The sequence below is a fragment of the Chlorocebus sabaeus genome, chromosome 9 (assembly GCF_047675955.1).
Source record: "Chlorocebus sabaeus isolate Y175 chromosome 9, mChlSab1.0.hap1, whole genome shotgun sequence".
Classification (NCBI taxonomy): Eukaryota; Metazoa; Chordata; class Mammalia; order Primates; family Cercopithecidae; genus Chlorocebus; species Chlorocebus sabaeus.
The window spans coordinates 11,148,046-11,170,984 of NC_132912.1; the positions used below are offsets into that span (position 1 = coordinate 11,148,046).

The 22,939-nt window shown below is 39.3% G+C and overlaps 1 protein-coding gene across 13 annotated transcripts in view; it reads left to right on the forward strand.

Annotated features, from left to right (window-relative positions):
• The window catches only part of CELF2 (CUGBP Elav-like family member 2), an 866,615-nt gene that overhangs the window by 517,890 nt on the left and 325,786 nt on the right, over positions 1-22,939 (forward strand). For 4 of the 13 annotated variants that reach the window (XM_008002239.3, XM_008002238.3, XM_008002240.3 and 1 more), the window contains exon 1: positions 18,469-18,598. The exons of 3 other annotated variants lie outside the window; for them this stretch is intronic. In XM_008002239.3, the coding sequence (XP_008000430.1) occupies positions 18,546-18,598 (53 nt within the window). In that variant the 5' untranslated portion in view covers positions 18,469-18,545. 6 more of the 13 variants (XM_073018715.1, XM_073018716.1, XM_037983462.2 and 3 more) reach the window with 4 other exon arrangements.

A 22,939-nucleotide genomic window follows, 5' to 3' on the forward strand; every position in this document is an offset into this window, starting at 1 on the left:
CAAACATAATGGGTTGATATGACTATATAAAAGGAGGGAAGAAGGCCCCCAGCCCTGAGGACTTTCAGTGGCAGGAGGAAGGCACAGTCCAAGCAGTAACTGATGACAATGTGGAGTCTGCTGTACAAGTGTATAAATTGTTTATTTTATGGGAAGAAAAGTCATCAGGAGATTTTTCCGAAAGTCAGGCACGGATAGACTGTCTGGCAGGAGTCGTCTTTACCTTTAGTCCTGCCGTCTCCATTGCATCCTACTGCCTGAATCATGTCACAAGGTCTTAATGGGAGAAGTTAAGACTGGTGAGACAGCAGAGACTCTCAATTCCAAAACTCCAACAGCAAAAAGATTGATCATTTTAGAATACCTTGTAAGTCAGTAGTGAAAACATTGTAACAGCTCTCCAGAGATCTTTTTCTTTTTTTCATTTCTGGCATTGCTCTAAAACCTCACTAATTCAGAATAGTTTTTCCTAAAATTGGAGAATTTCCCAAATGTAAGCTATTTTTGTAAATATTATCATAAACTAAGGCATATATATATGTGTGTGTGTATATATACACACACACACATATACTGCTTAGTTGAATGAAAATAAATATGGCACAACAGGGCTGTATTAAATGTTTCCTAAACTTTAAAATATCAAGATATATTATTTGCTTTTTAACTTTTTACTCAAAAAAAAAATGGTGCATATTCTTTGGGACTTCTAGTTAAGATTGTGTTTTAACTTAGGGCCCTTGATGTAGTTCAGAGATAGAGCACATTAAAAGAATTATACTCCACAATTAATTGTAGTTTGTTTGAAAATAAAAAGATGTTCTAGTTTATAATATTAATATACGATAACATATCACCTCATTAGAGCAATAAAAAAAATCTCAATAGGAACTCAGTAATGACAGCCAGAATCTATAAGGAACTCAAACAAATCAGCAAGAAAAAAAAAATCCCATCAAAAAGTATGCAAAGAACATGAATAGACAATTCTCAAAAGAAGATATACAAACAGCCAACAAAGGTATGAAAACATGCTCAACATCACTGATTATCAGGGAAATACAAATTAAAACTACACTGAGATACCACCTTACTGCTGCAAGAATGGCCATAATTAAAAAGCCAAAAAACAGTAGATGTTGGCATGGATGTGGTGAAAAGGGAACACTTTACACGGGCTGGTAGGAATGTAAATTAGTACAATCACTATGGAAAAGTATGGGGATTCCTTAAAGAATTAAAAGTGGATCTACCATTCGATCCAGCAATCCCAGAGGAAAGGAAGTCATGTGAAAAAGACACTTGCACACACATGTTTACAGCAGCACAATTCGCAATTGCCAAGACATGGAACCAACCTAAGTGCCCATCAACCAATGAATGGATAAAGAAAATGTGAGATATATATACACACACACATACATATACATATACATATACATATATATTTCTATATCATGGAATACTACTCAGCCTTAAAAAGGAACAAAATAATGTCTTTTACAGCAACTTGGGTGGAGCTGGAGGCCATTATTCTAAGTGAAGTAACTCAGGAATGGAAAACCAAGTATCATACATTCTCACTTATAAGTAGGAGCTAAGCTATGAGGATACAAAGGCATAAGAATGATAAAAAGGACTTTGGGGACTTGGTGGGGAGTGTTGGGAGGGGGTGAGGGATAAAAGACTACATACTAGGCACAGTGTAGACTGCTTGGGTGATGGGTACACTCAAATCTCAGAAATCACCACTAAATAACTTATCCAAGTAACCAAAACCCACCTGTACCCCAAAAACTATTGAAGTAAAAATATAAAAAATATTAAGCCCTTATTCCTAAGGGACTAAAGAAACTCTTTAGAAAATGAGGAATACAAAGGAACTTTTAAAATTTCATAAAAGACAGCTATCTTAAACCGACAATTGGGTAAGAGATGAGCAAGGGCACAATTTGTCAACATTCACAATATAATGTACTGGAAGTTCTGAGCATAGCAATAAATCATGGAACCCAAATAAACAGATACATTCATTAGAAACACAAAAGATCCACATTTCATCATTTGCAAGAAAGATAAATATAAACATAAAAAGTGAAAAACCTAAAATTCTGTATGAATTTAAGATCTGTGTGAATTTAAGGACAGTGTACTGAAGAAAACTTTTAAGCAACAGCTTTACCTTAAATCAGTAGTTAACACGTGGGAACTGTCTGAAGAAAACATTAAGTCCTCTCAGACAAAATGTTAGGATTTCAATAAATTTAGAGTTAGCCTATACTTCTAGATGGAAAGAGCTAGTGCTGTAAATACATTAAATTTTTCCCAGATAAATCCAAGGGTTTAGAACAAATACCAATAAAAATTTCAGTAGAATTTTTTTAATTGATTTGAATTTATTCTAAATCTCAGCTTGAAGTTCCTTTTGAAAAGGAAGCATACTGCTAAGAGTAACTTGCCATAACAGGTGTTAGAAAGCATAGCTACCAGTTTTTCACCATTAAAGCAACATGGTACCAACCTAACAAATGACAGACGGATTCAGTAGCATGAAATCCGATATGTAGACATACGCATCTTACCCCAAAACCCCAGGGAAGAGGATTGTATCATAAATGATATTGGTTAAACTTCCCACGTGAAAAAAAGAAATAATTCACATTGCATCTTCACCTTCCACCGTGCACCAAAATAAATCCTGAATGGATCAAATAGCAAAAAAGGAAAACAAAAAAACCACAAAGGTAAAAATCTACTCTCAGGGTAGGTAAGACTTTTTATGTTAAATAGAATAAGCAAATTATTGAAATCTCTGGCTATATGAAAATTTGTAAATTCAGTACCAAAACATTTTTAATCATTAAAAGTAAATGATGATTTGGGGGAAAAAAATCTTTTTTTAGTAATTAAAATACGTAAGTAAATATAGAACGGTTTCAACTTGATTAAAAAAAAAAATTGCTGACTAAAGCACATAAACTGATGATAAAAGTAGACAAATGACAATAAACATCGGGAGGAATATTTATCTTCACTAGTATTCAGAGATATGCAAATAAAACAGTGTAGTAACAGGTCATCACTCATCATATGTACAAAGTTAAAATTAACGGTGCACTTGAGAATAGCAAGCCACTCTTTTATATGGGGGAATGTCCATTGCAAATCTGCAAAGCAATTTAGTAATGTATGTTAAGATGTAAAACAGTTATCTTCTCTCTGAAGAAAATCAGAATTACCCACACACATTCATAAGAATTTTCATCTCAATGCTATATATAAAAGTAAAAATTTACAAATGCCCTTAATATCTAATCTTAGAGGAATGGTTAAATAAATTATGGGATCGTTATAAAATGAAATAATATATAATCCTTTGAAAATATTTTCAACAGTAATTACTTTTGTGAGAAAAATCTATCATGTTGTATAGAAAGGATTAAAAATTCTGATCAATACAACCACAGTTTTATATAAAGAGATAAAGTACATGGATTGAAAATGACTAAAAGGAAATATTACCAAAAGTTAAACAATTTTGTATCTAGTGAGATTGAGGTGTAGATAATTTTTCTTCTTTATACTTATCTGTGTTTCTGAGCATTGCTATCAGCATGAATTGCTTTTGTAATCATTAAAAACAAGAAATGTTATTTTAAAGAGAATCACATTCTGTGTCCAAATTATCACTAAATCTGAGTTAATGGCATCTAAATTAAGAGTCTTGCAATGGTAAAATTTTAGTAGTATAATAGTATAATATACGCTCAGTGGGAATTCAGTATACTTCATAGATAAGTTTCATTTGTAGCAGGATGCTAAATATAGGCTAAAAAAATGGAATGATCTTCCAGAGATTTGTAGATAAATAATTGTTATAAAACAAGTCTTGTTTCTGCCTGAGATAGCCTAGAAAGAGGATTCAATAAGATGCTCAGAAATGCGCCAATTGACATTTTATTAAGTCAACATGGTTTTGGTATCATTCGGGGCAAGATCTGTTCTCAGTGGCTTTGCACAGCCCTAAGAATAATTTTGCAGGCATTTTGGCATTGAGCCTTCATTTAAAGAATGAAAATGAAATGCATTCCAGTGCTTGCAGCATCTTTTTGAGTTTCTTCTGCGTGTGTGTGTGCGCGCACGCGCGTGTGTGTTGTTTTGTTTGTGTGAGTTTTTCTCCCCACTATAAAGTATTCCTTTTGAAGTTCAGAGCTTAGGCAGAGAAAGGCTGAGTTTGGCGGGTGTAACTTTTGGATGCATAAAACAGCAGCTTTAATCTCAGGTTATGATTGACACCAAACAAAATGCAGACTCTCTCTTTGTTCTCCAAAACGCAGTGGAATCCTTGCGGGTATTTGTGGTGTTGGGTGTGCATGTGGGCACACTTGTATATGTGTGTGCTGTTTGTTCAAGGTAAGAAAAAGGTTTGCAAAGTTCAGCTGACAACAGCTAATGAATTTGGCATCCTTCAAGCTGTCTCCTAAGAAGCAATTCTGATGACAGGCCTAGGAGGCACACACTAAGGGGATGTGACAAGAGTCTCAGTGAGGATGATCCTGCTGAGAAGACTGAGACAAATGCACTGCAGAGACCTCTGGTAACCAGGCTAAGAGCTGGGAGAGCTTCAGATGTGGTGTCACACCTGCCTGTCCCCAACAAATCCACCAGTGCATCCATGGGGTGATAAACTGCCCATATCAAATTAGACTGTTACACCGAGACAAAGTTATCTGAAAAAAAAAAAAAAGGAAAGTTTTACTTGTCAGTGATTTTGTTTTCTCAATTTTTTTTGGAGGAGTTTGAGGCTTTTCATCTTTCATCAATTTCTCTAATATTGCTACAGAAAGGCACTGCAGCTGCCCCCAAAGACTTGAAAGAGGGAAGGAAATGCTCTTCAAAGATTAGTGGAATCACATGGAACCCCTGTGGCCTCTTGAAAAAAGTAGACAACATTTTACCCCATAATTGTGCACAGATCCCATTATGTTTATTACTTGATTCCAGACTTACTCCCTATTTCCATCCTACACACATATATCAGTTTCTTTTTTGTAAAACACCCCTGTGCCGTGCCTTTCTTCACTATAGTTCTTCAATCACTTGGTCATTTTTTACTCTATTATGCAACCAACATTTATTGAGTACCTACTGTGTGTCAGGTATCTTAATAGGCATTGGGAAACATGGAAATTCTCATCATGGCACCTGACCTCAAGGAGCCGACACTCTAATGGGGGCCCAGACAAGAAGACAAATGTCCTAGTCAATTGCTGCAATAAGGCCACATACAAAGTATCCCACAGTGCAGTGGTTTGCAGCAATAAACGTTTATTCTTACACTTATGAATCTGAAGATCAACAATGGTTTGGCAGATCTAGGCTAGGTGGCTCTCTTTCAAACTGTGAGTCAGCTGAGGTTGGCTTTCAACTGTGAGCTGGGCTCAAATCTCCATGTGTGTTTGTTCTGGGACCCAGGTGGAAGGAACAGTAGATTCCCCACGCATGCTTTTCTCATGTCAGAGAAAAACCCAAACACACAAGCACATTTAACCTAATGTCAAGCAACATGTTAATGATGAAAGCAAGTTGCATTATCAAGCCCAATGTCAACAGAGTGGGGACATATATTCCACTCACTCTATCATACTATAAGGTCATATGATCAAAGGAGGGCACTAAGAATTGGCAAAATAATCCAATCTAACACAAAATTTGTGACAATGAAGTATAATAAATGATACAAGAGAAGTATATTCGAGGTTTAGATGAAGTACAGAGAAATATTTCAGAAGAGGGGTGTATTAGTCAGGGTTCAGCAGAAGAAACAGAACTAGCAGGATCAATAGATGATGGATATATAGGCAGGCAGATGATCTGATAGTTAAATAGAAAGGTAATGAATGGATGAATAGGTAATTCAATGATAGGTGATAAACGGATGTTTCTTACAGGGATTTGACAACACAGTTGCAGCAGTAGGTTAAACAGTCTCTGTAAGGTTTTTTTCTCTACATCCAGTGCTGGAAATTGAAGACTGTAGACCAAATAGTTAACAAGGAAAGATGGTGAAGTGGAGGAGATCAAGGGCAGGCTAGAGCCCACAACCACAGCTTGAACTACTTGAGGATGTGCTGAAACACTTATATGTTCTTGTTGTCACTGTCTCAGTAAGGTTCATTGACCTTGGTGAGAGAGCTAAACACATGCCTGGCCCAGAATTCAGAGAAACTGAGGGCGGAGGATCCAGGGCAAGGCAGAACAATTGCAGGACCAGTTGCTGCTTCCCACCAAAAAGGCAAGTCAGCAGATCAGTAACAAGGTGTATGAGCTACAAAATAACTGTTGCTTCCCTTCTGTCCTGCAGATCTCCCAAGAATCTTGTGTCTCACCCTAACTGGAAATATTTTTAAATGAATTTTGGCCTAGCCAAACTACATTTGACTCGTTACAAAGGCTTTGACTCATTTCAAAGCCATCACGAGAGGCATCTAATTGAAACTACTAGAAAAAGTAAATTAGGAAACACTTTCAGGGTAGGTGATATTTGAACTGCAACTGTAAGGATGAGCAGGAGTTAACTGGGAAGGGGAAATGCCAATTTAGGCAGACACCAAGCATGAGAAAGGCAAGCCTCGGGAATATGGAAGATCCTGGTATAGAAGTCTGACAGCCTAAGCCACTGGGAACACACTTGTAGTCAAAGCTGTATTTACATAATTGTGGCAGCAAAAGGGAATGCATGCCAAGGGTATGACAGGACAACTTGGAAAAAGAGAGTTGGAAGGAGCTTATTGTAGACATAGGGCTTGTGCTGCATGATTCTAATGGGGTTTTCAGGAACTGGAGAACAGTCCTGGATTGGATGTTTTCAGAAAGCATTGGATATCATTATGGACTCAACTGTTTTCTCCCTAAAATTTGTATGTTGAAATCCTAACCCTGGTACCTGGGAATGTGATTGTATTTGGAGATAGAACCTTTAAGGAAATAATTAGAGTCATAGGTGTGGGGCCCCAAACTAATAGGACTGGTATCCTTATCAGGAAAAAAAAAGACACTAGAGATGTGCAGGCATAGGGAGAAGGCTGTTGGCAAGCCAAGGAAGGAGATGAGCCTCATGAGAAACCAAACCTGCTGTCACCTTGATCTTGACTTCCAGCCTCCAGAACTGTGAGAAATAAATTTCTGTTGCTTAAGCCACTCAGTTTGTGATATATTATCACAGCAGCCCTAGCTGACTAACACAAATATCTTGGTAGTTTTTATGTAGACAACAGGAAGATTAAAGAAGGACTAGAGTTGTCATTGGTAAAGAAGCAATTGGAAGAAGGGGATATTTCATTATTATTATGTTTGCAGAGTGGCTGTTTCTTTCTCTTGTTCCACCATGATCTCAAATTCTGATTGTTTTTATATTATGTGAGTGCTGTTAATGTTTAGTTGGGAACATCATGATCTACCTGTCAACTGCTCACCACCAAAACTGTCTTTCACCTTCTCATTGACATATTCAGAGAGGATTCTCATTTACTGATCCAGAAATCACATGGAATCTCCATTGTTTACTATGTTGAGTGCAGATTCCTTTGCCTGATTTACAATAGGGGTCCCCAGCCCTGTTAGGAACAGGGCCACACAGCAGGAGGTGAGTGGCGGGTGAGCCAGCTAAGCTGCATCTGTATTTACAGCCGCTCCTCATTGTTTGCATTACCACCTAAGCTCTGCCTCCCATCAGATCAGCAGTGGCATTCTATTCTCAAAGGAGCACAAACCCTATTGTGAACATCACATACGAGGGATCTAGGTTATGTGCTCCTTATGAGAATCTAATGCCTGATGATCTGAGGTGGACCAGTTTCATCCCAAAACCATCATCCCCCCTCCCACCCCCACACCCCACCCTCCCGGGTGCCAAAAAGGTTGGGGACTGCTGATGTATAAGATTCACAGTTCAGCCTCATTCTTCCTAGTGTCTGTTTCTCCACCTTTGTCAATGCAAGCTCTTCTATTCAGGCTTGCTTTTACCATCCCTCATGTAATCCGCCTCAGGCTAGTCTTCTCTGCAGGGCTATCTCACACTTTCCCTCCATGTCCTACCCCAGTGAAGGCACACCCTTCAAGAGTCTCCCAAGTCTTGTCTCTCTGCAAAAGTCTCCCTGGTGACTCCAGCACACTCTTAGCACCTGCCCTTCCTTGGAGCTCTTGTGGCCCATAAAATCCCACAGCAGTAGACACTGCATTCTTCTTTGTTTCCCAAATTAAGCTGTGTCTTTCTAACTTGGTTATAAGCTCCTTGAGGGCAGGAGCCATGCCCCGTGCCTCTTTTGAATCCTCCTTAGAGGAATTCAACTTTAGATAACTAACACTGTAGTCCTTCAGAAAAAGAAATGTGCGGCTCACGTAGCTCGTCAGTTTTTTTTATTTTTATTTTTTGAAACTGGGACCATATTATGACATCTTTGTATCTCCTTTTCTCCTGAGATGATGTCATTGAATTAATCATATATTCAGCCAGCCAGTATTTTTGAGCGCCTATTTTTATGCTTGGTGCTTTGATATTTAAGCTCAGCCCTGAAGGATACACGGAAATAAACCCAGTCATAGGGTGGGGATCACTGGAGAGTTTTGCATTAGTAGAAAACAGCACGAATGAAAGCACAGACACAAGAGAAATTGTGTATTTGAGGAACTGGAAGAAGTTCAGGTGTGCCAGGTGAGCATACCTGAGAGATGAGTTGGAGACATAGGTGGGTCTCATGGGTTGGACTTCATCTTAGGGCAGGGGACACCTTCAAAGTGTTCTAAACAGGAAACAACTATGACCATATTTCAGTATTAAATAACTCTGGCTGAAATGTGTAGCATGGATCAGAGCCAGAGAGACTAGGGACAGGGAGATTCCTTAAGAGGTCTGATGGCCTCAACTAACGTAGTAGAAATGTGAGGAAGTAAGTGCTTCTAGAGAAAGTGTTGATCAACGGATTCTCGTTGTGTCTCTGACAATGTAAACTCATGGGCATTCTAGTTTCTATATATTTATGTTCATCAAATTATGCATTGGTTCTGGAATTAAAAATGAACATAAGGCTCTTTTGATCTGGGTGCTAATTGCATGGATATGTTCAGTCTGTGAATATTCCATGAGCTAAACACTTATGTGAACTTTCCTATAAGTATATCATACTTTTTACTAAAAAAGTTTAAAGTATAAAACAATTGGCCCAGGACATTTTATGCAAGTCTAGAGTTTCTAATTTTTTGGAGTCCTTATCTTGCCAAATTCAAAGACATCTTCAAAATCAACTTGTGCTGTTGCTTTTCTGGAAATATTGGACCCAACTGGCCTACTGGAAGCATAAGAGCTTGTTCTGCTCCTTTGCTTGTCTATTCAGAAAGTGGAGTGCAGTGCTCCTAGCCCAGTCCCACAGCCCTGTTATTTTTTTTAGTTGTATGTTAGAGGAGATGGTGATGAATAGCAGAGCACTTATGATTCTATTTCAGAAATCAGGGCAAGGAGCTGAAGATTTGGCTAGAGTCAGTGAAGGCAAGGATTTTATCTGACCTCTAAGGTCTACCTCTGTCCTCGCCTCCTTTCTCAGGACATGTGCAGGCCCAGAAGTAGCCTGCTTTCTTTTAAAAGTAGGCTGCCTTCGTGGGTTACTGCCCCAGTTCCCAACTGATTTCTGAAACTTTCTGCATATTCCTGCCTCTTATTTGTACTGCCTTGTTTTTTTCATTTAGCATCCAAATAAATAATTCATGATCTCATCAATGGCAAGATAACTCATAACTTTGTATGTGTGTATTTTCTCACTCCAACTAGGTTTCAACCCTTTTGTAATGCATTTGGTCTTCTCTTTTGCTGGAACATCCTCCTTTGTCCCCACTGTCAAGTTTGGATTTGCCCTGGGGTTCTAGTCCTCCTCTACATCCCCCCCTTTTGTTTTTTCCTCAACTTTCTTCTGGGCTGGTCTCTTCCACTGCAGTATTTCTAACTTCCTCCTCCCCTGGGAGGTGCTGCCCACAGGCTTCTCAAGCTCAGCATATTCTCAGCAGAGTAACTTATCTTCCCCAATGACCCTGTTTTACCTTTTTTGGTTGCCTTTGGTCAACAGTACCATCATTTGCCAAATTGTCCATGTTGGAAACATCAGAATTATCTTCAAATCCTTGGTTTTCTTCATTCCACCCACTCAGTTGTTCACATTGTGATTCGACTGCTAAAATATGCTTTGGCCCCTCTCTGCTCTCTACAGCTGCTGCCTGGCAACATGGAATAGTGATGCCCATCCCTTCCATGTACTGCATGTGTCAGCTTCAGCCGTTCTTAATCTCCCAGGCCCTTGCATTTCCTCATTTGTGTCATGTGGGTGATAATGCAGATTTACGGGATGGCTCTGATAGCTGAGTGATGCAAGCCTTTGTGCCACTGCACTCTAGCCTGGGCAACAGAGCAAGACCCCATCTCTGAAAAAGTTTAAAAAATGAAAAAGAGCTGTGGATGTGTTATGATAGTTTCATACTCATCTTCCCTAGACCATCTGGGTTTCTTTTGCATTTCCGTCATGTGATCATATGAATCACCATGTTGGTGTCACCTTCCAGGAAGGAAGGCTGATCCACGCCACCATGGTCTTTATTAAGCTTGTGTGATTTACTTCTTAGGATTCCCTGGAATCAAAACCACCAGGAAAGGAAGATCCCCAAGTGTACCAAACACCACATTTACATTTTGGATGCCTGGATAATGGTTGAGTTACGTAGTTTCTCTGACCTGGCACTTTGAGCAAGAAGAAAGGGAGTTGCTTGTGCCTTTGCCGCTTCTAAATATTGCAAGAGTAAACTTGGTCCCTCTTCCACATAAATGTTATATGCATCTTGCACAAGCTGGACAAGTAGGCAGTGGCTGACGAAGAGAAGAACCTCCCTCACAGGCCTCATAGTCTCTCACTTGTACAGTGGTCTTCCCACTGCCCTTCCTTCCTGTCTCTAGATTCTTCCAAGTTCTGAGTCCATGCTTCATGCTTGATATGGTTTGGCTCTGTATCACCACCCAAATCTCACCTTGAATTGTAATAATCCCCACATGTCATGGGAGGGACCTGGTGGTGGGTAATTGAATCATGGGGGCTGGATTTTCTCATGCTGTTCTTGTGACCGTGACTAAGTCTCATGAGATCTGATGGTTTTATAAAGGGGAGTTCCTCTGCACATGCTCTCTTGCCTGCCGCCATGTAAGATGTGACTTTGCTCCTTATTCACCTTCCACCATGAGATTGTGAGGCCTCCCCAGCCATGTGAAACTGTGAGTCAATTAAGCCTCTTTCCTTTATAAAGTACCTAATCTCAGGTATGTCTTCATCAGCAGTGTGAGAACAGGCTAATACAATGCTGAGTTATCTTTCTAGAGCCTCAAACCTTTCATGGCTTCCTATTGGCAGAGTCTTCAGTGTAAAATGCAATGTCCTTCCTCACTCAGCCCTAGGCTACTTTCTGCCTTGTCTTCACTGTCCCTTTGGCCTCTAGAAACCTGCCAGGGACTTTCTTTTGGAGCTCATAACTTAGTTATGTGCTTAGAGCGCTTGTCATATTTACAAGGAATAGGAAAGTGAAAGTAATGCTTACTTTCTACCACTGCAATGTAAAATAAAATTTAATGCACTTTAAAAAGTGAGGCTATATCTCATTAGGAGCTGATTTAAGGAAATGTGTGGGCCTTTAATAGCTTCCAGTGATTTGTTTTTAATAGCAGGCAGAGGATAGAACTCATAAAAGTAACTTGCTGTTGATCTCTGGGGGATCTCAGTGAGGTGGGAGGTCAGCAGGGCACAGGCTGACCCGGGAAGAAATGAGGTAACACCAGCTCCTGGGGCTGTGGCACAGTCAACTGAAGCATTAAATACAAAAAGTAGGCCTACTCCTGAAAATGAATGAAGTAAAAATTACACTGACTTCTGATTCTTGTTCCTTGCCCGAGGACACTTGCTTTTGCCAAGCCACCACAAAAATCTCCCTCCTGCTCCCATTGCCCTTAATTCTGAAAGTCTCGTCTTCCAATCTCATCTTCAACGCCCAGTTCGACCTGCCTGCAGTTTATGAACTCCCAAACTTTAGCATTTATGGAAAGTAATGAAGGAAATATACAGTTTTATCATTTCATTTTCAATGTACCCATATAAATGGTGCTTTAAAATTCAAAAACAATTATGAAAACATCAAGTTTATCATTCCATCTCAAAGAATGTATCAAATCCTTAAAGTTACGAACAGTCCCTTCCTAATCTTTTTGTCTCTCTCCGTTCTAGCTGAATAACTTAATGACTCCTCCTCATAGAGTGTGGTATTTCACAAATTGTGTGATATAGCTGCAAGCCACCGAGACTAGGTAACGCACAAGAAGAATGCTTCACGAAGAAATCCATCCTCTGAACAAATGTTTCCTAAGTGTCTACCACATACCACACGTTGTTCTAAAGTGGGGATAAAATGGAGAAACTCCCTGTTTTGATGGAACTTAGGTTCACATGGAGGAAACAGATAATGAACAAGTTAATAAGTAAATAACTTAATTTCAGAAGGTGATATAGAAAGAAAGATAACATTGAAAGCACCTGAGTATTATATGAGAGCTATGCGTGGCGCGTAGAAGCATGCACTTGTAGTCCTACCTACTTGGGAGGCTGAGGTGGGAGGAACACTTGAGCCCGGGAGTTCAACGCCGCAGGGAGCTATGATTGTGCCACTGCACTCCAGCCTGGGCAACAGAGCAAGACACTATCTCTGAAAAAGTTTAAAAAATTAAAAAGAGCTGTGGATGTGTTATGATAGTTTCAAACTCATCTTCCCCAGACCATCTGGGTTTCTCTTGCATTTCCGTCATGTGATCATATGAATCACCATATTGGTGTCACCTTCCAGGAAGGAAGGCTGATCCACGCCACCGTGGTCTTTATTAAGCTTGTGCGATTTACTTCTTAGGATTCCCTGGAATCAAAACCACTAGAAAAGGAAGATCACCAAGTGCACCAAAGGTCGTATTCATGTTTGGATGCCTGTATAATGGTCGAGTTACATAGTTTATCTGACCTGGTACTTTGAGCAGGAAGAAAGGGAGTTGCTTGTGCCTTTGCCTCCTCTAAAAATAGCAAGAATAAACTTGGTCCATTTTCCACATAAATGTTAAATGCCTAACTGATTAATATTCACCTGTGGCCTTCTTAAGATTTCCCACCTGCCTGAAAGTGGTGCTTGGCAAAACATTAGGCCAAAAATGACCGCTCCATTGTGAACATGTTGTCTGCTAAGTTGTAAGATTTCACAAACCAAAGCTAATTTTTGTTTGTTTGTTTTTTATCAACTATGCTATCCATGATAGCTTATTTTAATGGGAAATCTTTACCTTTCTTCTTGTCTTCGATGGACCTTTCTTTACCTACACAGACATAGTCCTCTGAAGCCAGTTCTTGGTGTCTGCTTTCATTTACAGCAGAGAGTCATGATTACTCTTTAGAACAATACCTCTTAAATTTACCTAGTATCTATTTTCAAGTGGCTTCTTGGAATTCCAAGTACTTTATGGTTTATTATTTATACATATGTATTGATAACTACGTCACTTTATCATGATCAGGGGCTTTACAATTAGTCTTGCTCGTTAATCATTCCTGTGCCCTGCTCATCCTGGCAAACAGGTCCATTTTGAAAATGAGCAAAGAGTCTTTATGGAAGGAATTTCCATTTGGAATTTAGGGCCCTTGGATTTGTCACTGGGATGGCCACCTCCTGCTTCCACAGTGTGACTGACAGGTCATTTTTGAGTTGCTCAAGTGAAAGCAACTCATGTGAACAAGTTCTCAAGATACTATCAAACCCTTTATTTAGCAATGCTCCTGGGGTCTTACTTTAAACCCACTGTCAGTTTTATTTTTCAGGCAGTGAATTGTGATACTTGGGTCTTTTATGCTTTGGAAGTATTTTTCCCCCGCAAGGCAGAGCGGGGAACTGGGATCTGAAAGAAGGATTGCACCATATTCCATCAGTTTCTGGCTTCTGTCGCCAGTACTGCTCTGGGCTCCCCCACTATTTGCAGATGTCACCGCTTTGCCTCTATTGCACCCATAGAGAAAGACCCTTCTTCTGAAGTTGATAAATTGGGGTCAGAGGAGCTTTGTGTCTTCAGTGTGACATCAGCGGAATAGAAGAACGTTCATCCATTTGCATGTGTATTTATCAACTTCACTGAGCTCCTACTATGTATCACACACTTGGTACACTGAAAATCCATTTCTTTTAGACCTTGATCATGGCTTCATATTTACTTAACAAATTTTCTGTGTATTCTTTCCATCTTCCAGAGCAATATGGGATGTTTCTTAATTAAACTTGGCAGTTCTCAGTATCTGAAACTAGCAGCTAAATAGATTTAATGTCCTCGGTGCCTCCACATTCCTGGATTGTTCTTTTAGGATCTGAGAGGCAGGCTAGATTTGTGTGCTGTCCCATTCTTATCAAAGAGGGAATCTGTTCTGTCAGGCTCTAGCATATTTCATATTAACACTTCCATTGAAATGATACTTTCTATTACTTTTGCAATGTAGATGCCAAAATGCAAAGAGAAGGCACAGAAAGCAGAAAAAACTTAGAGTCATTAAGTTGTATCTGGAAATTTAGCTCTTTCTTCTGGAAATTACCTATAACAGAAATAAATGCACCTATAATTTCACCTTTTAAAATTTTCTAGAAAGCTCAAATCTGGAAAGGCCAAGAAGCTGGCTGATTCTTAGCTCACTGCCAATATTCTCACATTGCAGTACTTTTCTAGTTTTTTTCTTCATCAAGTTTGCATTATTAGCTAAAAATGTAATTTATATAGCAAAAACATCTTTTTGGATATAGAGGGCATGAGAACAATCTAAGATTTTCTTATTGTTGTTCTTTGTTAATTACTGCTTTTTTTTTTTTTTTTTTTTTTTTTGGAGAAAAAATTCCCTACCAGCCAAATATAGTAATAATCAGGATTGTTAAAAATTGGCTCCTACTGCAGATGATCTCAAAAAATATGACTAATTTGCCCCCAAAAGTTGTTCGTCTGTCTAGGCTCAATTCAACCTTCATTTGGAGTAAAGTTTGAAAGGAATTGCTTTGATCTAGTATCCAAGTCAGAACCTCTTACGCAATTTTTCATTAATTTACTATCTATCTATATTAGTCCGTTTTCACACTGCTGATAAAGACATATCCAAGACTGGGGAATTTATAAAGAAAAAGAGGTTTAATGGACTCACAGTGCCACATGGCTGGGCAGGACTCACAATCATGGCGGAAGGTGAAAGTCACATCTTACATGGCAACAGGCAAGAGAGAAAATGAGAGCCAAGTGAAAGAGGAACTCCCTTATAAAACCAACAGATCCCATAAGACTTATTCACTACCACGAGAACAGTATGGAGGAAACCGCCCGCATGATTCAGCTATCTCCCACCGGGTCCCTCCTACAACACGTGGGAATTTTGGGAGCTACAATTCAAGATGAAATTTGGGTGAGGACACAAAGCCAAACCGTATCACTATCCTCTAAGGTTATTAGTATCACATTAGGGAAGTGTAAGATTCATTACACTAAGCACTCCTTAAAAACTCTGCTTTGCTGGGGTGCATATTTGGATCTCTGTGCACAGTGGGGGCACTGAGTTGCATGTGGTGCCCTAGAAAGGCGCAGGCCCGGCAGTCGGTAGAATGAGCTCCTAAGCTCTGTCATTATTGCATCTTCTCTGGGTAAGTCACTCCAGTCACTTCCTACACTTGAATTTCTGCAGCTAAGGGGGTTAAGGAACCAGCTCTGCCTGCCCACTATGCTGTCGTGGGGATTAAATGAATTGCTAAATGTGAAAAGGTCTTGAAATGTAAAACATAATAGCATGAAAGGAATATCTCAGTGTAGTCATCTATGCTGACCAGTGCCTGAATTAGAATACAAAACATCGAGGTTAATTTTTTTTCACATAGTTGTTAATGAAATGGCATTTAAAATTTTTTTGAAAATAAAATAGTTCTCACATTTCCAGTGGTTAAAAATAAATTCAATCCTTTATTTAACAAATATGTATTAATTACCAGATAGGGGAAAATATTCTATTGGGTGCGTTACGAAGTGCAAAGATTAACTTAATGTGGAGTTGGGAAGGCCAAAGACTTACTATATACTGTGTACATGGTATAAACCACGTCCTTTCTTTCTATTTACTCATCTTCATAACCCAGGTTTAGCACATGGTGGATGTAAAGCCCTCAATCTGTCATCTTAGTGGCATTTAGACAGGTACTCAACTCCACCTCAATAGCGTTCTCGTTATTTACATCCGTAGACTAAAAAGGAAGTGGAGAGAGTACAAAATATTTAATGGCTTGGTGCAGTTCCAGTCCTTACTACCATGGATCCACAATTTATTTCACTGTAGGAACAGCCCCATATATTACAACATGGGCTTCCAATGCTAAGAATTTACCTTTGGATAAGCAACTGCATTACTGTTGTGTGTTAGTGCTTGCCTTATAGTTTAGCCCCGATTATAAACTGTATGAAAATATGCAGAAAAGGGCTTCGTGTCTGAGCAGTGTATTTTTATTTTTCTCTACTGGACAAAACCCGTGACTGGTATCAGTCCAGTTATCCCACTTTTATTAATATTTGGACACCCAGTTTCACTACAGGCTCTTCACATGCTTTAAAATAAATTAGCATTTGTTGCCCCCATTTAACCGCTGGAGTAAAGAGAGCCACAGAGGGGAAAAGAGACTTCTGCCCCAGCGCCGAGCACAAGTCACAAGGCGAATGGGCTCAAACTCTTTCTCCCTAAGATCTCTCTGGTTCCAGGCTCATTTACATGATGCTTTTCTTACTTCAAAAGAACATCTTAGATTTTATATGATATCATTTGCTGGCAAGGTTGTTCATTTTTATATATTCACTGTAACTTTCATATGTTAGAATGAAGCAAGAATATGTACAAAAAAAATGGGGTTGTTTTAGGGACAAGGCTCTCATTTCATGATCTGATTTTTGTCAAGTGACTCATCACGCCTTCTTGTTGCCCTCTAGAAATAGGGATGGTGAGTGCTATCCTTCTCTTACTTGCCATAGTCCAGCTGATACATCATGCAAGATTGCTGTGCAGTGGAGATTTAAAAACCTTCATCTCCCCCTGCCCAGAGAACATGTTCATTTTTCTAGCTGTGGATCAAGACCAAGTTCAGAGGTCAGAGACTTAGCAAGAAATTGGAGTGTGTTCCAGATCTTCAAATAGGTGGGGAACAGAGTCCACCATTCCTTTCCTCCTCTGTTATTCTCCCCACTGATGCTTGGAGTCCAGATTATACTGAGGTGCATGTTGGTACTGATGGAGAATGGGAGTGGGACCAGGATTCAGTGACCCACGTCTGTTTGAGGCTGTTCTATGTTGTTCCATCCAAGCTGAGCGCATTCTTGGCTTCAGGTCAGCACACACCTCCTGGAACGGTGCCTTAGCTTGCACTTTTGATGACGGATTGCTCAGTCCTTAGCATCTCTTCTTTCCTGTGTGTGTGTGTGTATGTGTTTAACTTGTTATTTTACTTGGCTAATCTGCATAGAATTTTTCTAATTCCAATAAACAGAAGTACAATGTGTATTTCCCTGGTTAACTGTACATGCGAAGCCTGGTAGGGAAGCAGATTTTTCTTATTTTAGAAAAGAGCAACTCATTGGTCTTTTGCAGATGATGTTCCTGTGTTGATGAGGACTCCAGTGCCACCAAACAATCTTTGCATCGCCTGCCTTCTTTAGATACCCTCCTCCAGGTGAATGACGCTCTGATTTATGAGAACTCTGGTGTGCACGGAGTTAAAATATTTCCAAATCCTCGATCTCTATCCTATGCATCTATGACCCAGGGTGGGGCTAAGGGTCTTAACCTTGTCACTCTTCCTGAGGACAAGACAAGAGGAGCAGATGAATCCAACTGTGAATGCAGTGTCCCAGAAAAGAGAGGCAAAAATCCTTTTTAGCACACTGACCCGTCCCAATCTGTGGTTAGTCATCTGCGATGCTTGCTTGTAGTTTTGATAGCAGAAGGCAACTGGGAAATTGATTTTGCTATTAAATGTATAAGAAAAAGGTAAATGAGTTCCTTGGTATTTTTGTTTTTGTTTTTGTTTTTGTTTTCCAATTTTTAAAGATGGTAACTAGGAGAACTAACACCAGCCAGGCTTGAGTGAATGCAGACAAGACCCCTATAGGCAGCAGAGTGTATTAGTGTAATAATATGCATAGACAACATAACTTGTCAGAGAGGATTATTTCTACTTAGTGAATCGGCAGGAGCCCCTTTGCTCTACTATTCAGCATTTGACTAGGGAAGAGAGTGGGAAGAGAGAGAGAGAGAGAGAGAGAGAGAGAGGGAGAGAGAGAGAGAGAGGGAGGAGAGGGCGCGTTAGTGAGCAGCGACTGTGGCATTGATGTTTGAGCGTACTTCTGAACTGGCTTTTGTTGAGACTATCAGTATAGAAGCATGCGCTGTCCCAAATCCGCTGTTACTATGAGAAATGAAGAGCTGCTTTTAAGGTATGTTGTTGTGTCCTTTGTTTTTAATGCACGCTTTTCTAGTTTCTAGAGCTGGCAGAGACAATAATTATGCTCTGAATCAAGTAGCTTCCTTACCTTAGAAGAGAAGGGGGGAAAAAGAATCTAAAGAGAGAGAGGGAGATGAAATCGAGACCCAGAGATTGGGAGAAAGAGAGAGCCAGCGAGAGAAAGGCGGAGGACTGCCGTGAGTTCTATTTGTACTAGTTGCCTTTTGAAAGCATATCATGTATTTGCTCAGTGCTATTTGTGAGTGGCCAGTGGATAATTTTAAGGGCTCTGAATCTGGCTCTTGGTTCATCTTTTCCTTTGCAATGTCTAAGCCTCTTTCATTTTTATGCACTCTGCATGGAATAATCACCGAAAAAGGAGCTGAGGAGACTCCATATTAGACTTGCGTTCCAAATACCGCTCTAATCTGGACTTAGCCTACCTAAATAGTCCTCGTGTGTTACCAGGTTTGGATCACTTTATCCTGTTTGCCAAAATGTGTACCCGTTTGGAGACCTCTTTCATGCATGGCGTCCTGGGTCCCCATGTATTGAAAGCAAATATTTGTTTCCTGCCTCTGTGTTGGGGGTTCTATCACATACCAGGAAGGAGGCACCACTGACCTTTTGGGAAGCAGAGGGAGAATTATGATAGAATTGGCGTCCTGCTTTGAAAAATGTAGTCTTTTGTTTATTTGCTAGCAGACATTGTAGCACTGAATACATCTTTGGGTCTGACAATGGGACCGGTTGAACAATGGAGCTGTCAAACTAGCTTCATGCATGTCTGGGGCTTTATTTTTTTCTTTTTCAACACCCTTTTTATCTCCTATAATCTTGTTTGTATAGACTATCAGAATGAAGAGCTTTTGCAACTGCTTGTTTGTGGTTTTGTGCTTTTAAAAAATTTAGTATCTACCGTTCATAGAGCTTTTTGCATTCTGCTGCTATGTTGGTTGGATTAAGTTAGAGATTTATTGCTTACCTCTCTGTTAACTACTGAAAGAAAACTTATTGATTGAGAATGCTTGTAATACCATTATCAGTCTGGCAAATGCCTTGTGATCAGACCTGCTTCTGTGGTATTTAAAGCTTGGGGATTTTTAATTTGCTCATTTGGTGAACTTATGAAACATAGCATGAAAAAGAGTTAAGAGGAATATTTTTGATGTTTACATAAATTACAGTTTTTAGTCTCTGCTTCTCCCTTTGGCATCTATGTACATAAACAATTTAGAAATTCAAGGACAAGTGAGAACTTTTGCCCTTACAATTTTGGTCACAAACTATTATTACATAGCCTATTAAGTTGTGAAGTTCAAGTTCTCTGTGGAATATATTGATTTTTGATTTATGCTTATGTCCTCATAAAATGCCTTTCTATGCAGGGCAAACATTTCTCACATCTTCAAATATCTTTCATTTTACCAGATAAGCATTGGTTTCTAAGGTAAGAACAGTGAAGCTTTCGACAGAGAAAATGGAAAAATCTGTTTCAAACTTCTCAAATAATGAAACCATTTATATTGCCACATAAGAAATAAAAGAATTGACCCTACAGTAGTGAATTATAATTGATTTACATGAAAACCATTTTACTAAGGTTGATTTCTGTGAAGCATATATCTTATCTAACATTCTAATGTGTTGCTTAATTAGTTGTTTGTGCCACAGCAATATATCAGAATATATTAGTACATTTATAGAGAGAGTTTAAGGACCTCATTTTAAAAAACAGAGGGGAAATCATTTTAAAGGGTAATTTTTAAAACTTTAGTTGTAAATATTCCCTATTGGATTATATTTTGGTTTAAATTAGTGATGTTCTCAGTAAATAAGAAACAAGATGTATTACTTAGGAAAACAGTTATGAAACATGAGCTATTTTTTAGAATTTGGACATGAATTTCAATCTTTTCAATTTAAGTTGAAATGTTTTAAAAAATTTTAATACAGAATTATTAAAACAAATGTTACCGGATAAAGAGAATTGCCTTCTGAAGTAGAGATTTTTCTATGGACAATATTTTCAGAGTAGGGACACTCAAAACGTATGTGCAGCATAGTAATATTTTTTAAAATTATCGGTTATGAATAGAGTGGATTTTAAATGCATGCTTGTGATGTTGTCTTACTTGCAATGAGATTCGAACTGCTCATTCCATCAGGTATACCAATAACTGCTTTCAAGATGAGCTCATAAAAGGTAATTGGTGAAGCTTTATATCTGAAGCTGGCACACTGTTTCCGGCACACTCAGATTCTGCTTCCATGGGAAATGTTTAATCCAAAACAAAGGTTGCAAGTCAATTTTGTGTGGGTTGGGAGGAGAGTAGCCTTCTGTGCTCCCTAGCTGCTTGTCCGTGGCCTGCTTAAAGAAACGACTTGGAAACCCCCACGTTGCATTTTTGACTAAATTACCAATTATTTGTCTGTGATCTAGTCACTGTAATTCCTGGGTAGTCACAGTTAGGTCCAGGAAATAGGGAACTCTCTTCTCACTTTGTTTGCTTTTCCGGTGGCTGGATTATTACCAGCTCCCAGAATTTGGAGGCTGCCCCCATTCCAGCATCCGACATACGTATGCCTTTTCCTTTCACCTGATGGGGATGGTGTGAGGTTGCCCAAAGCTGGCAAACTTGTCTACATCTATTTCCACAACAGGAACAGGATACGTAATCTGTATCCTTCCATAAGCCTCTACATGTAATAATTCCCCAAGGTAGTGACTTCAACAAATGTTGAAGGAAATTTTAATTCTAAGCCCAGACATGCAGAAAAATGAATAGCAAAAGATTCGAACTGGGAAAATGACTTCTTTCCATAGAAAGTAAATATTGCACCCTAAGCCCTTCTGCCATAAGCTTTGGGAATATTCATATAGATGTGTACTGAGATCTCTAACCCCTGTGTATGAATATTCCTTGATTTGTTAAAATGAAACCCGACAGTTTTGCTTTTTTAAAAATAAGAGGGTATACAGTTGCAAAAATCTCCTTTTGGGGCTGAAAAACAAACGCGAGCATTTGATTAATATTCATATCTAGAACTTTGTAGCAAATGTAGATTGTGCTAGAAGACCGAGGAAGTCATTCAAAGAGTGAATCAATACTAATTATTGTAATCAGGGGGGTTAATTAGGTGAAAACGTGGCTGATAAAAAGTTCATTGAGCACAGCCATGGAAACACACAGGTTGATGGAAAGAAAGTAAAATGCACAAGGAAGAGTGTTATGTGGGGATGATCATTCTGTATTTAAGGTGTCAAAATTCGTAGACGAAAAGCATACCTTGATTTTGTCATCATGGTAGTGAGTAATTAGTGGGTATTAGAAATATCCCACTTAGATTTCTTTGTATAGAGATTTCTGTAACAGTCGTTAACAGAATGCAGTTTGTTTTGTGGCATCATCTTCTTCATGGCATTGATCTGTACTTCCTGGAACAGTAAGGATCACAAGTCCATTCAGTGGCAATAATGCCTTTTCGGGTCACCTTTATTAGCCTTCACTGAATTTCTTTGCATATTTTGATAATTCCTGGGGAATCTGGGGTGGGGAGCATTCCTGATTCGTAAAACTATTGAATGCTTCTGTAATTGTTACTGGATATAGGAGTCTTTTTCTGAACTAACAGTGACTTTTGTTTGGTAGGAAAGACGAGGCAGTGGTTTGGAGAGGATTAAAATTCGTAGCATTTGACTTCTTGGCTGACATTGGAGAGAGAGTGTCCAAGGAGGGACAGGATGCATGCGGTTTTAATGTTGTAGCCCATTCAGAATTGAAACGAAGTGTCCTAGAGCTGAAGCACCTTTCTGATTAGATGGCACCTATTCATAGAGATCGGACTAAGATGGAAGGTGTGTGTGTGTGTGTGTGTGTGTGTGTGTGTGTGTGTGTGTGTGTCGGAACCTCCATTCAACTCAGAGATGTTGCTGGTTAACCCTGATTTTCAATGAGGTACACTTTGTTCCCAAACACACCATTCTGCTTCATGGAATGTCGTCAGCAATTATCATGTACAGGTGTGTTGATCTCCCCGCCCCCCACACACACACAGCTTTCTTCTGTGTGACCAATCCAGCACATTTTCTTGTATGTCAAGACCATCAAAGTTAATAGGAAATGGCATCTGTGGAGAGAGGGCGACACCAGCCCTGAGTGACATGTATTACGAGGGCAGATTGAACTCCTGCTACTTTAGCCCATTCCAGGTTGACCCGCCCATGATTGGCTGTTTAGGATCGTGATGCATCACTAGAGTTTAGGGAGCAGGATTGGCAGCATGCCCTCAGAAAAAGATAAAAACTAGAGTTTCCCTGCAAGACTATTTA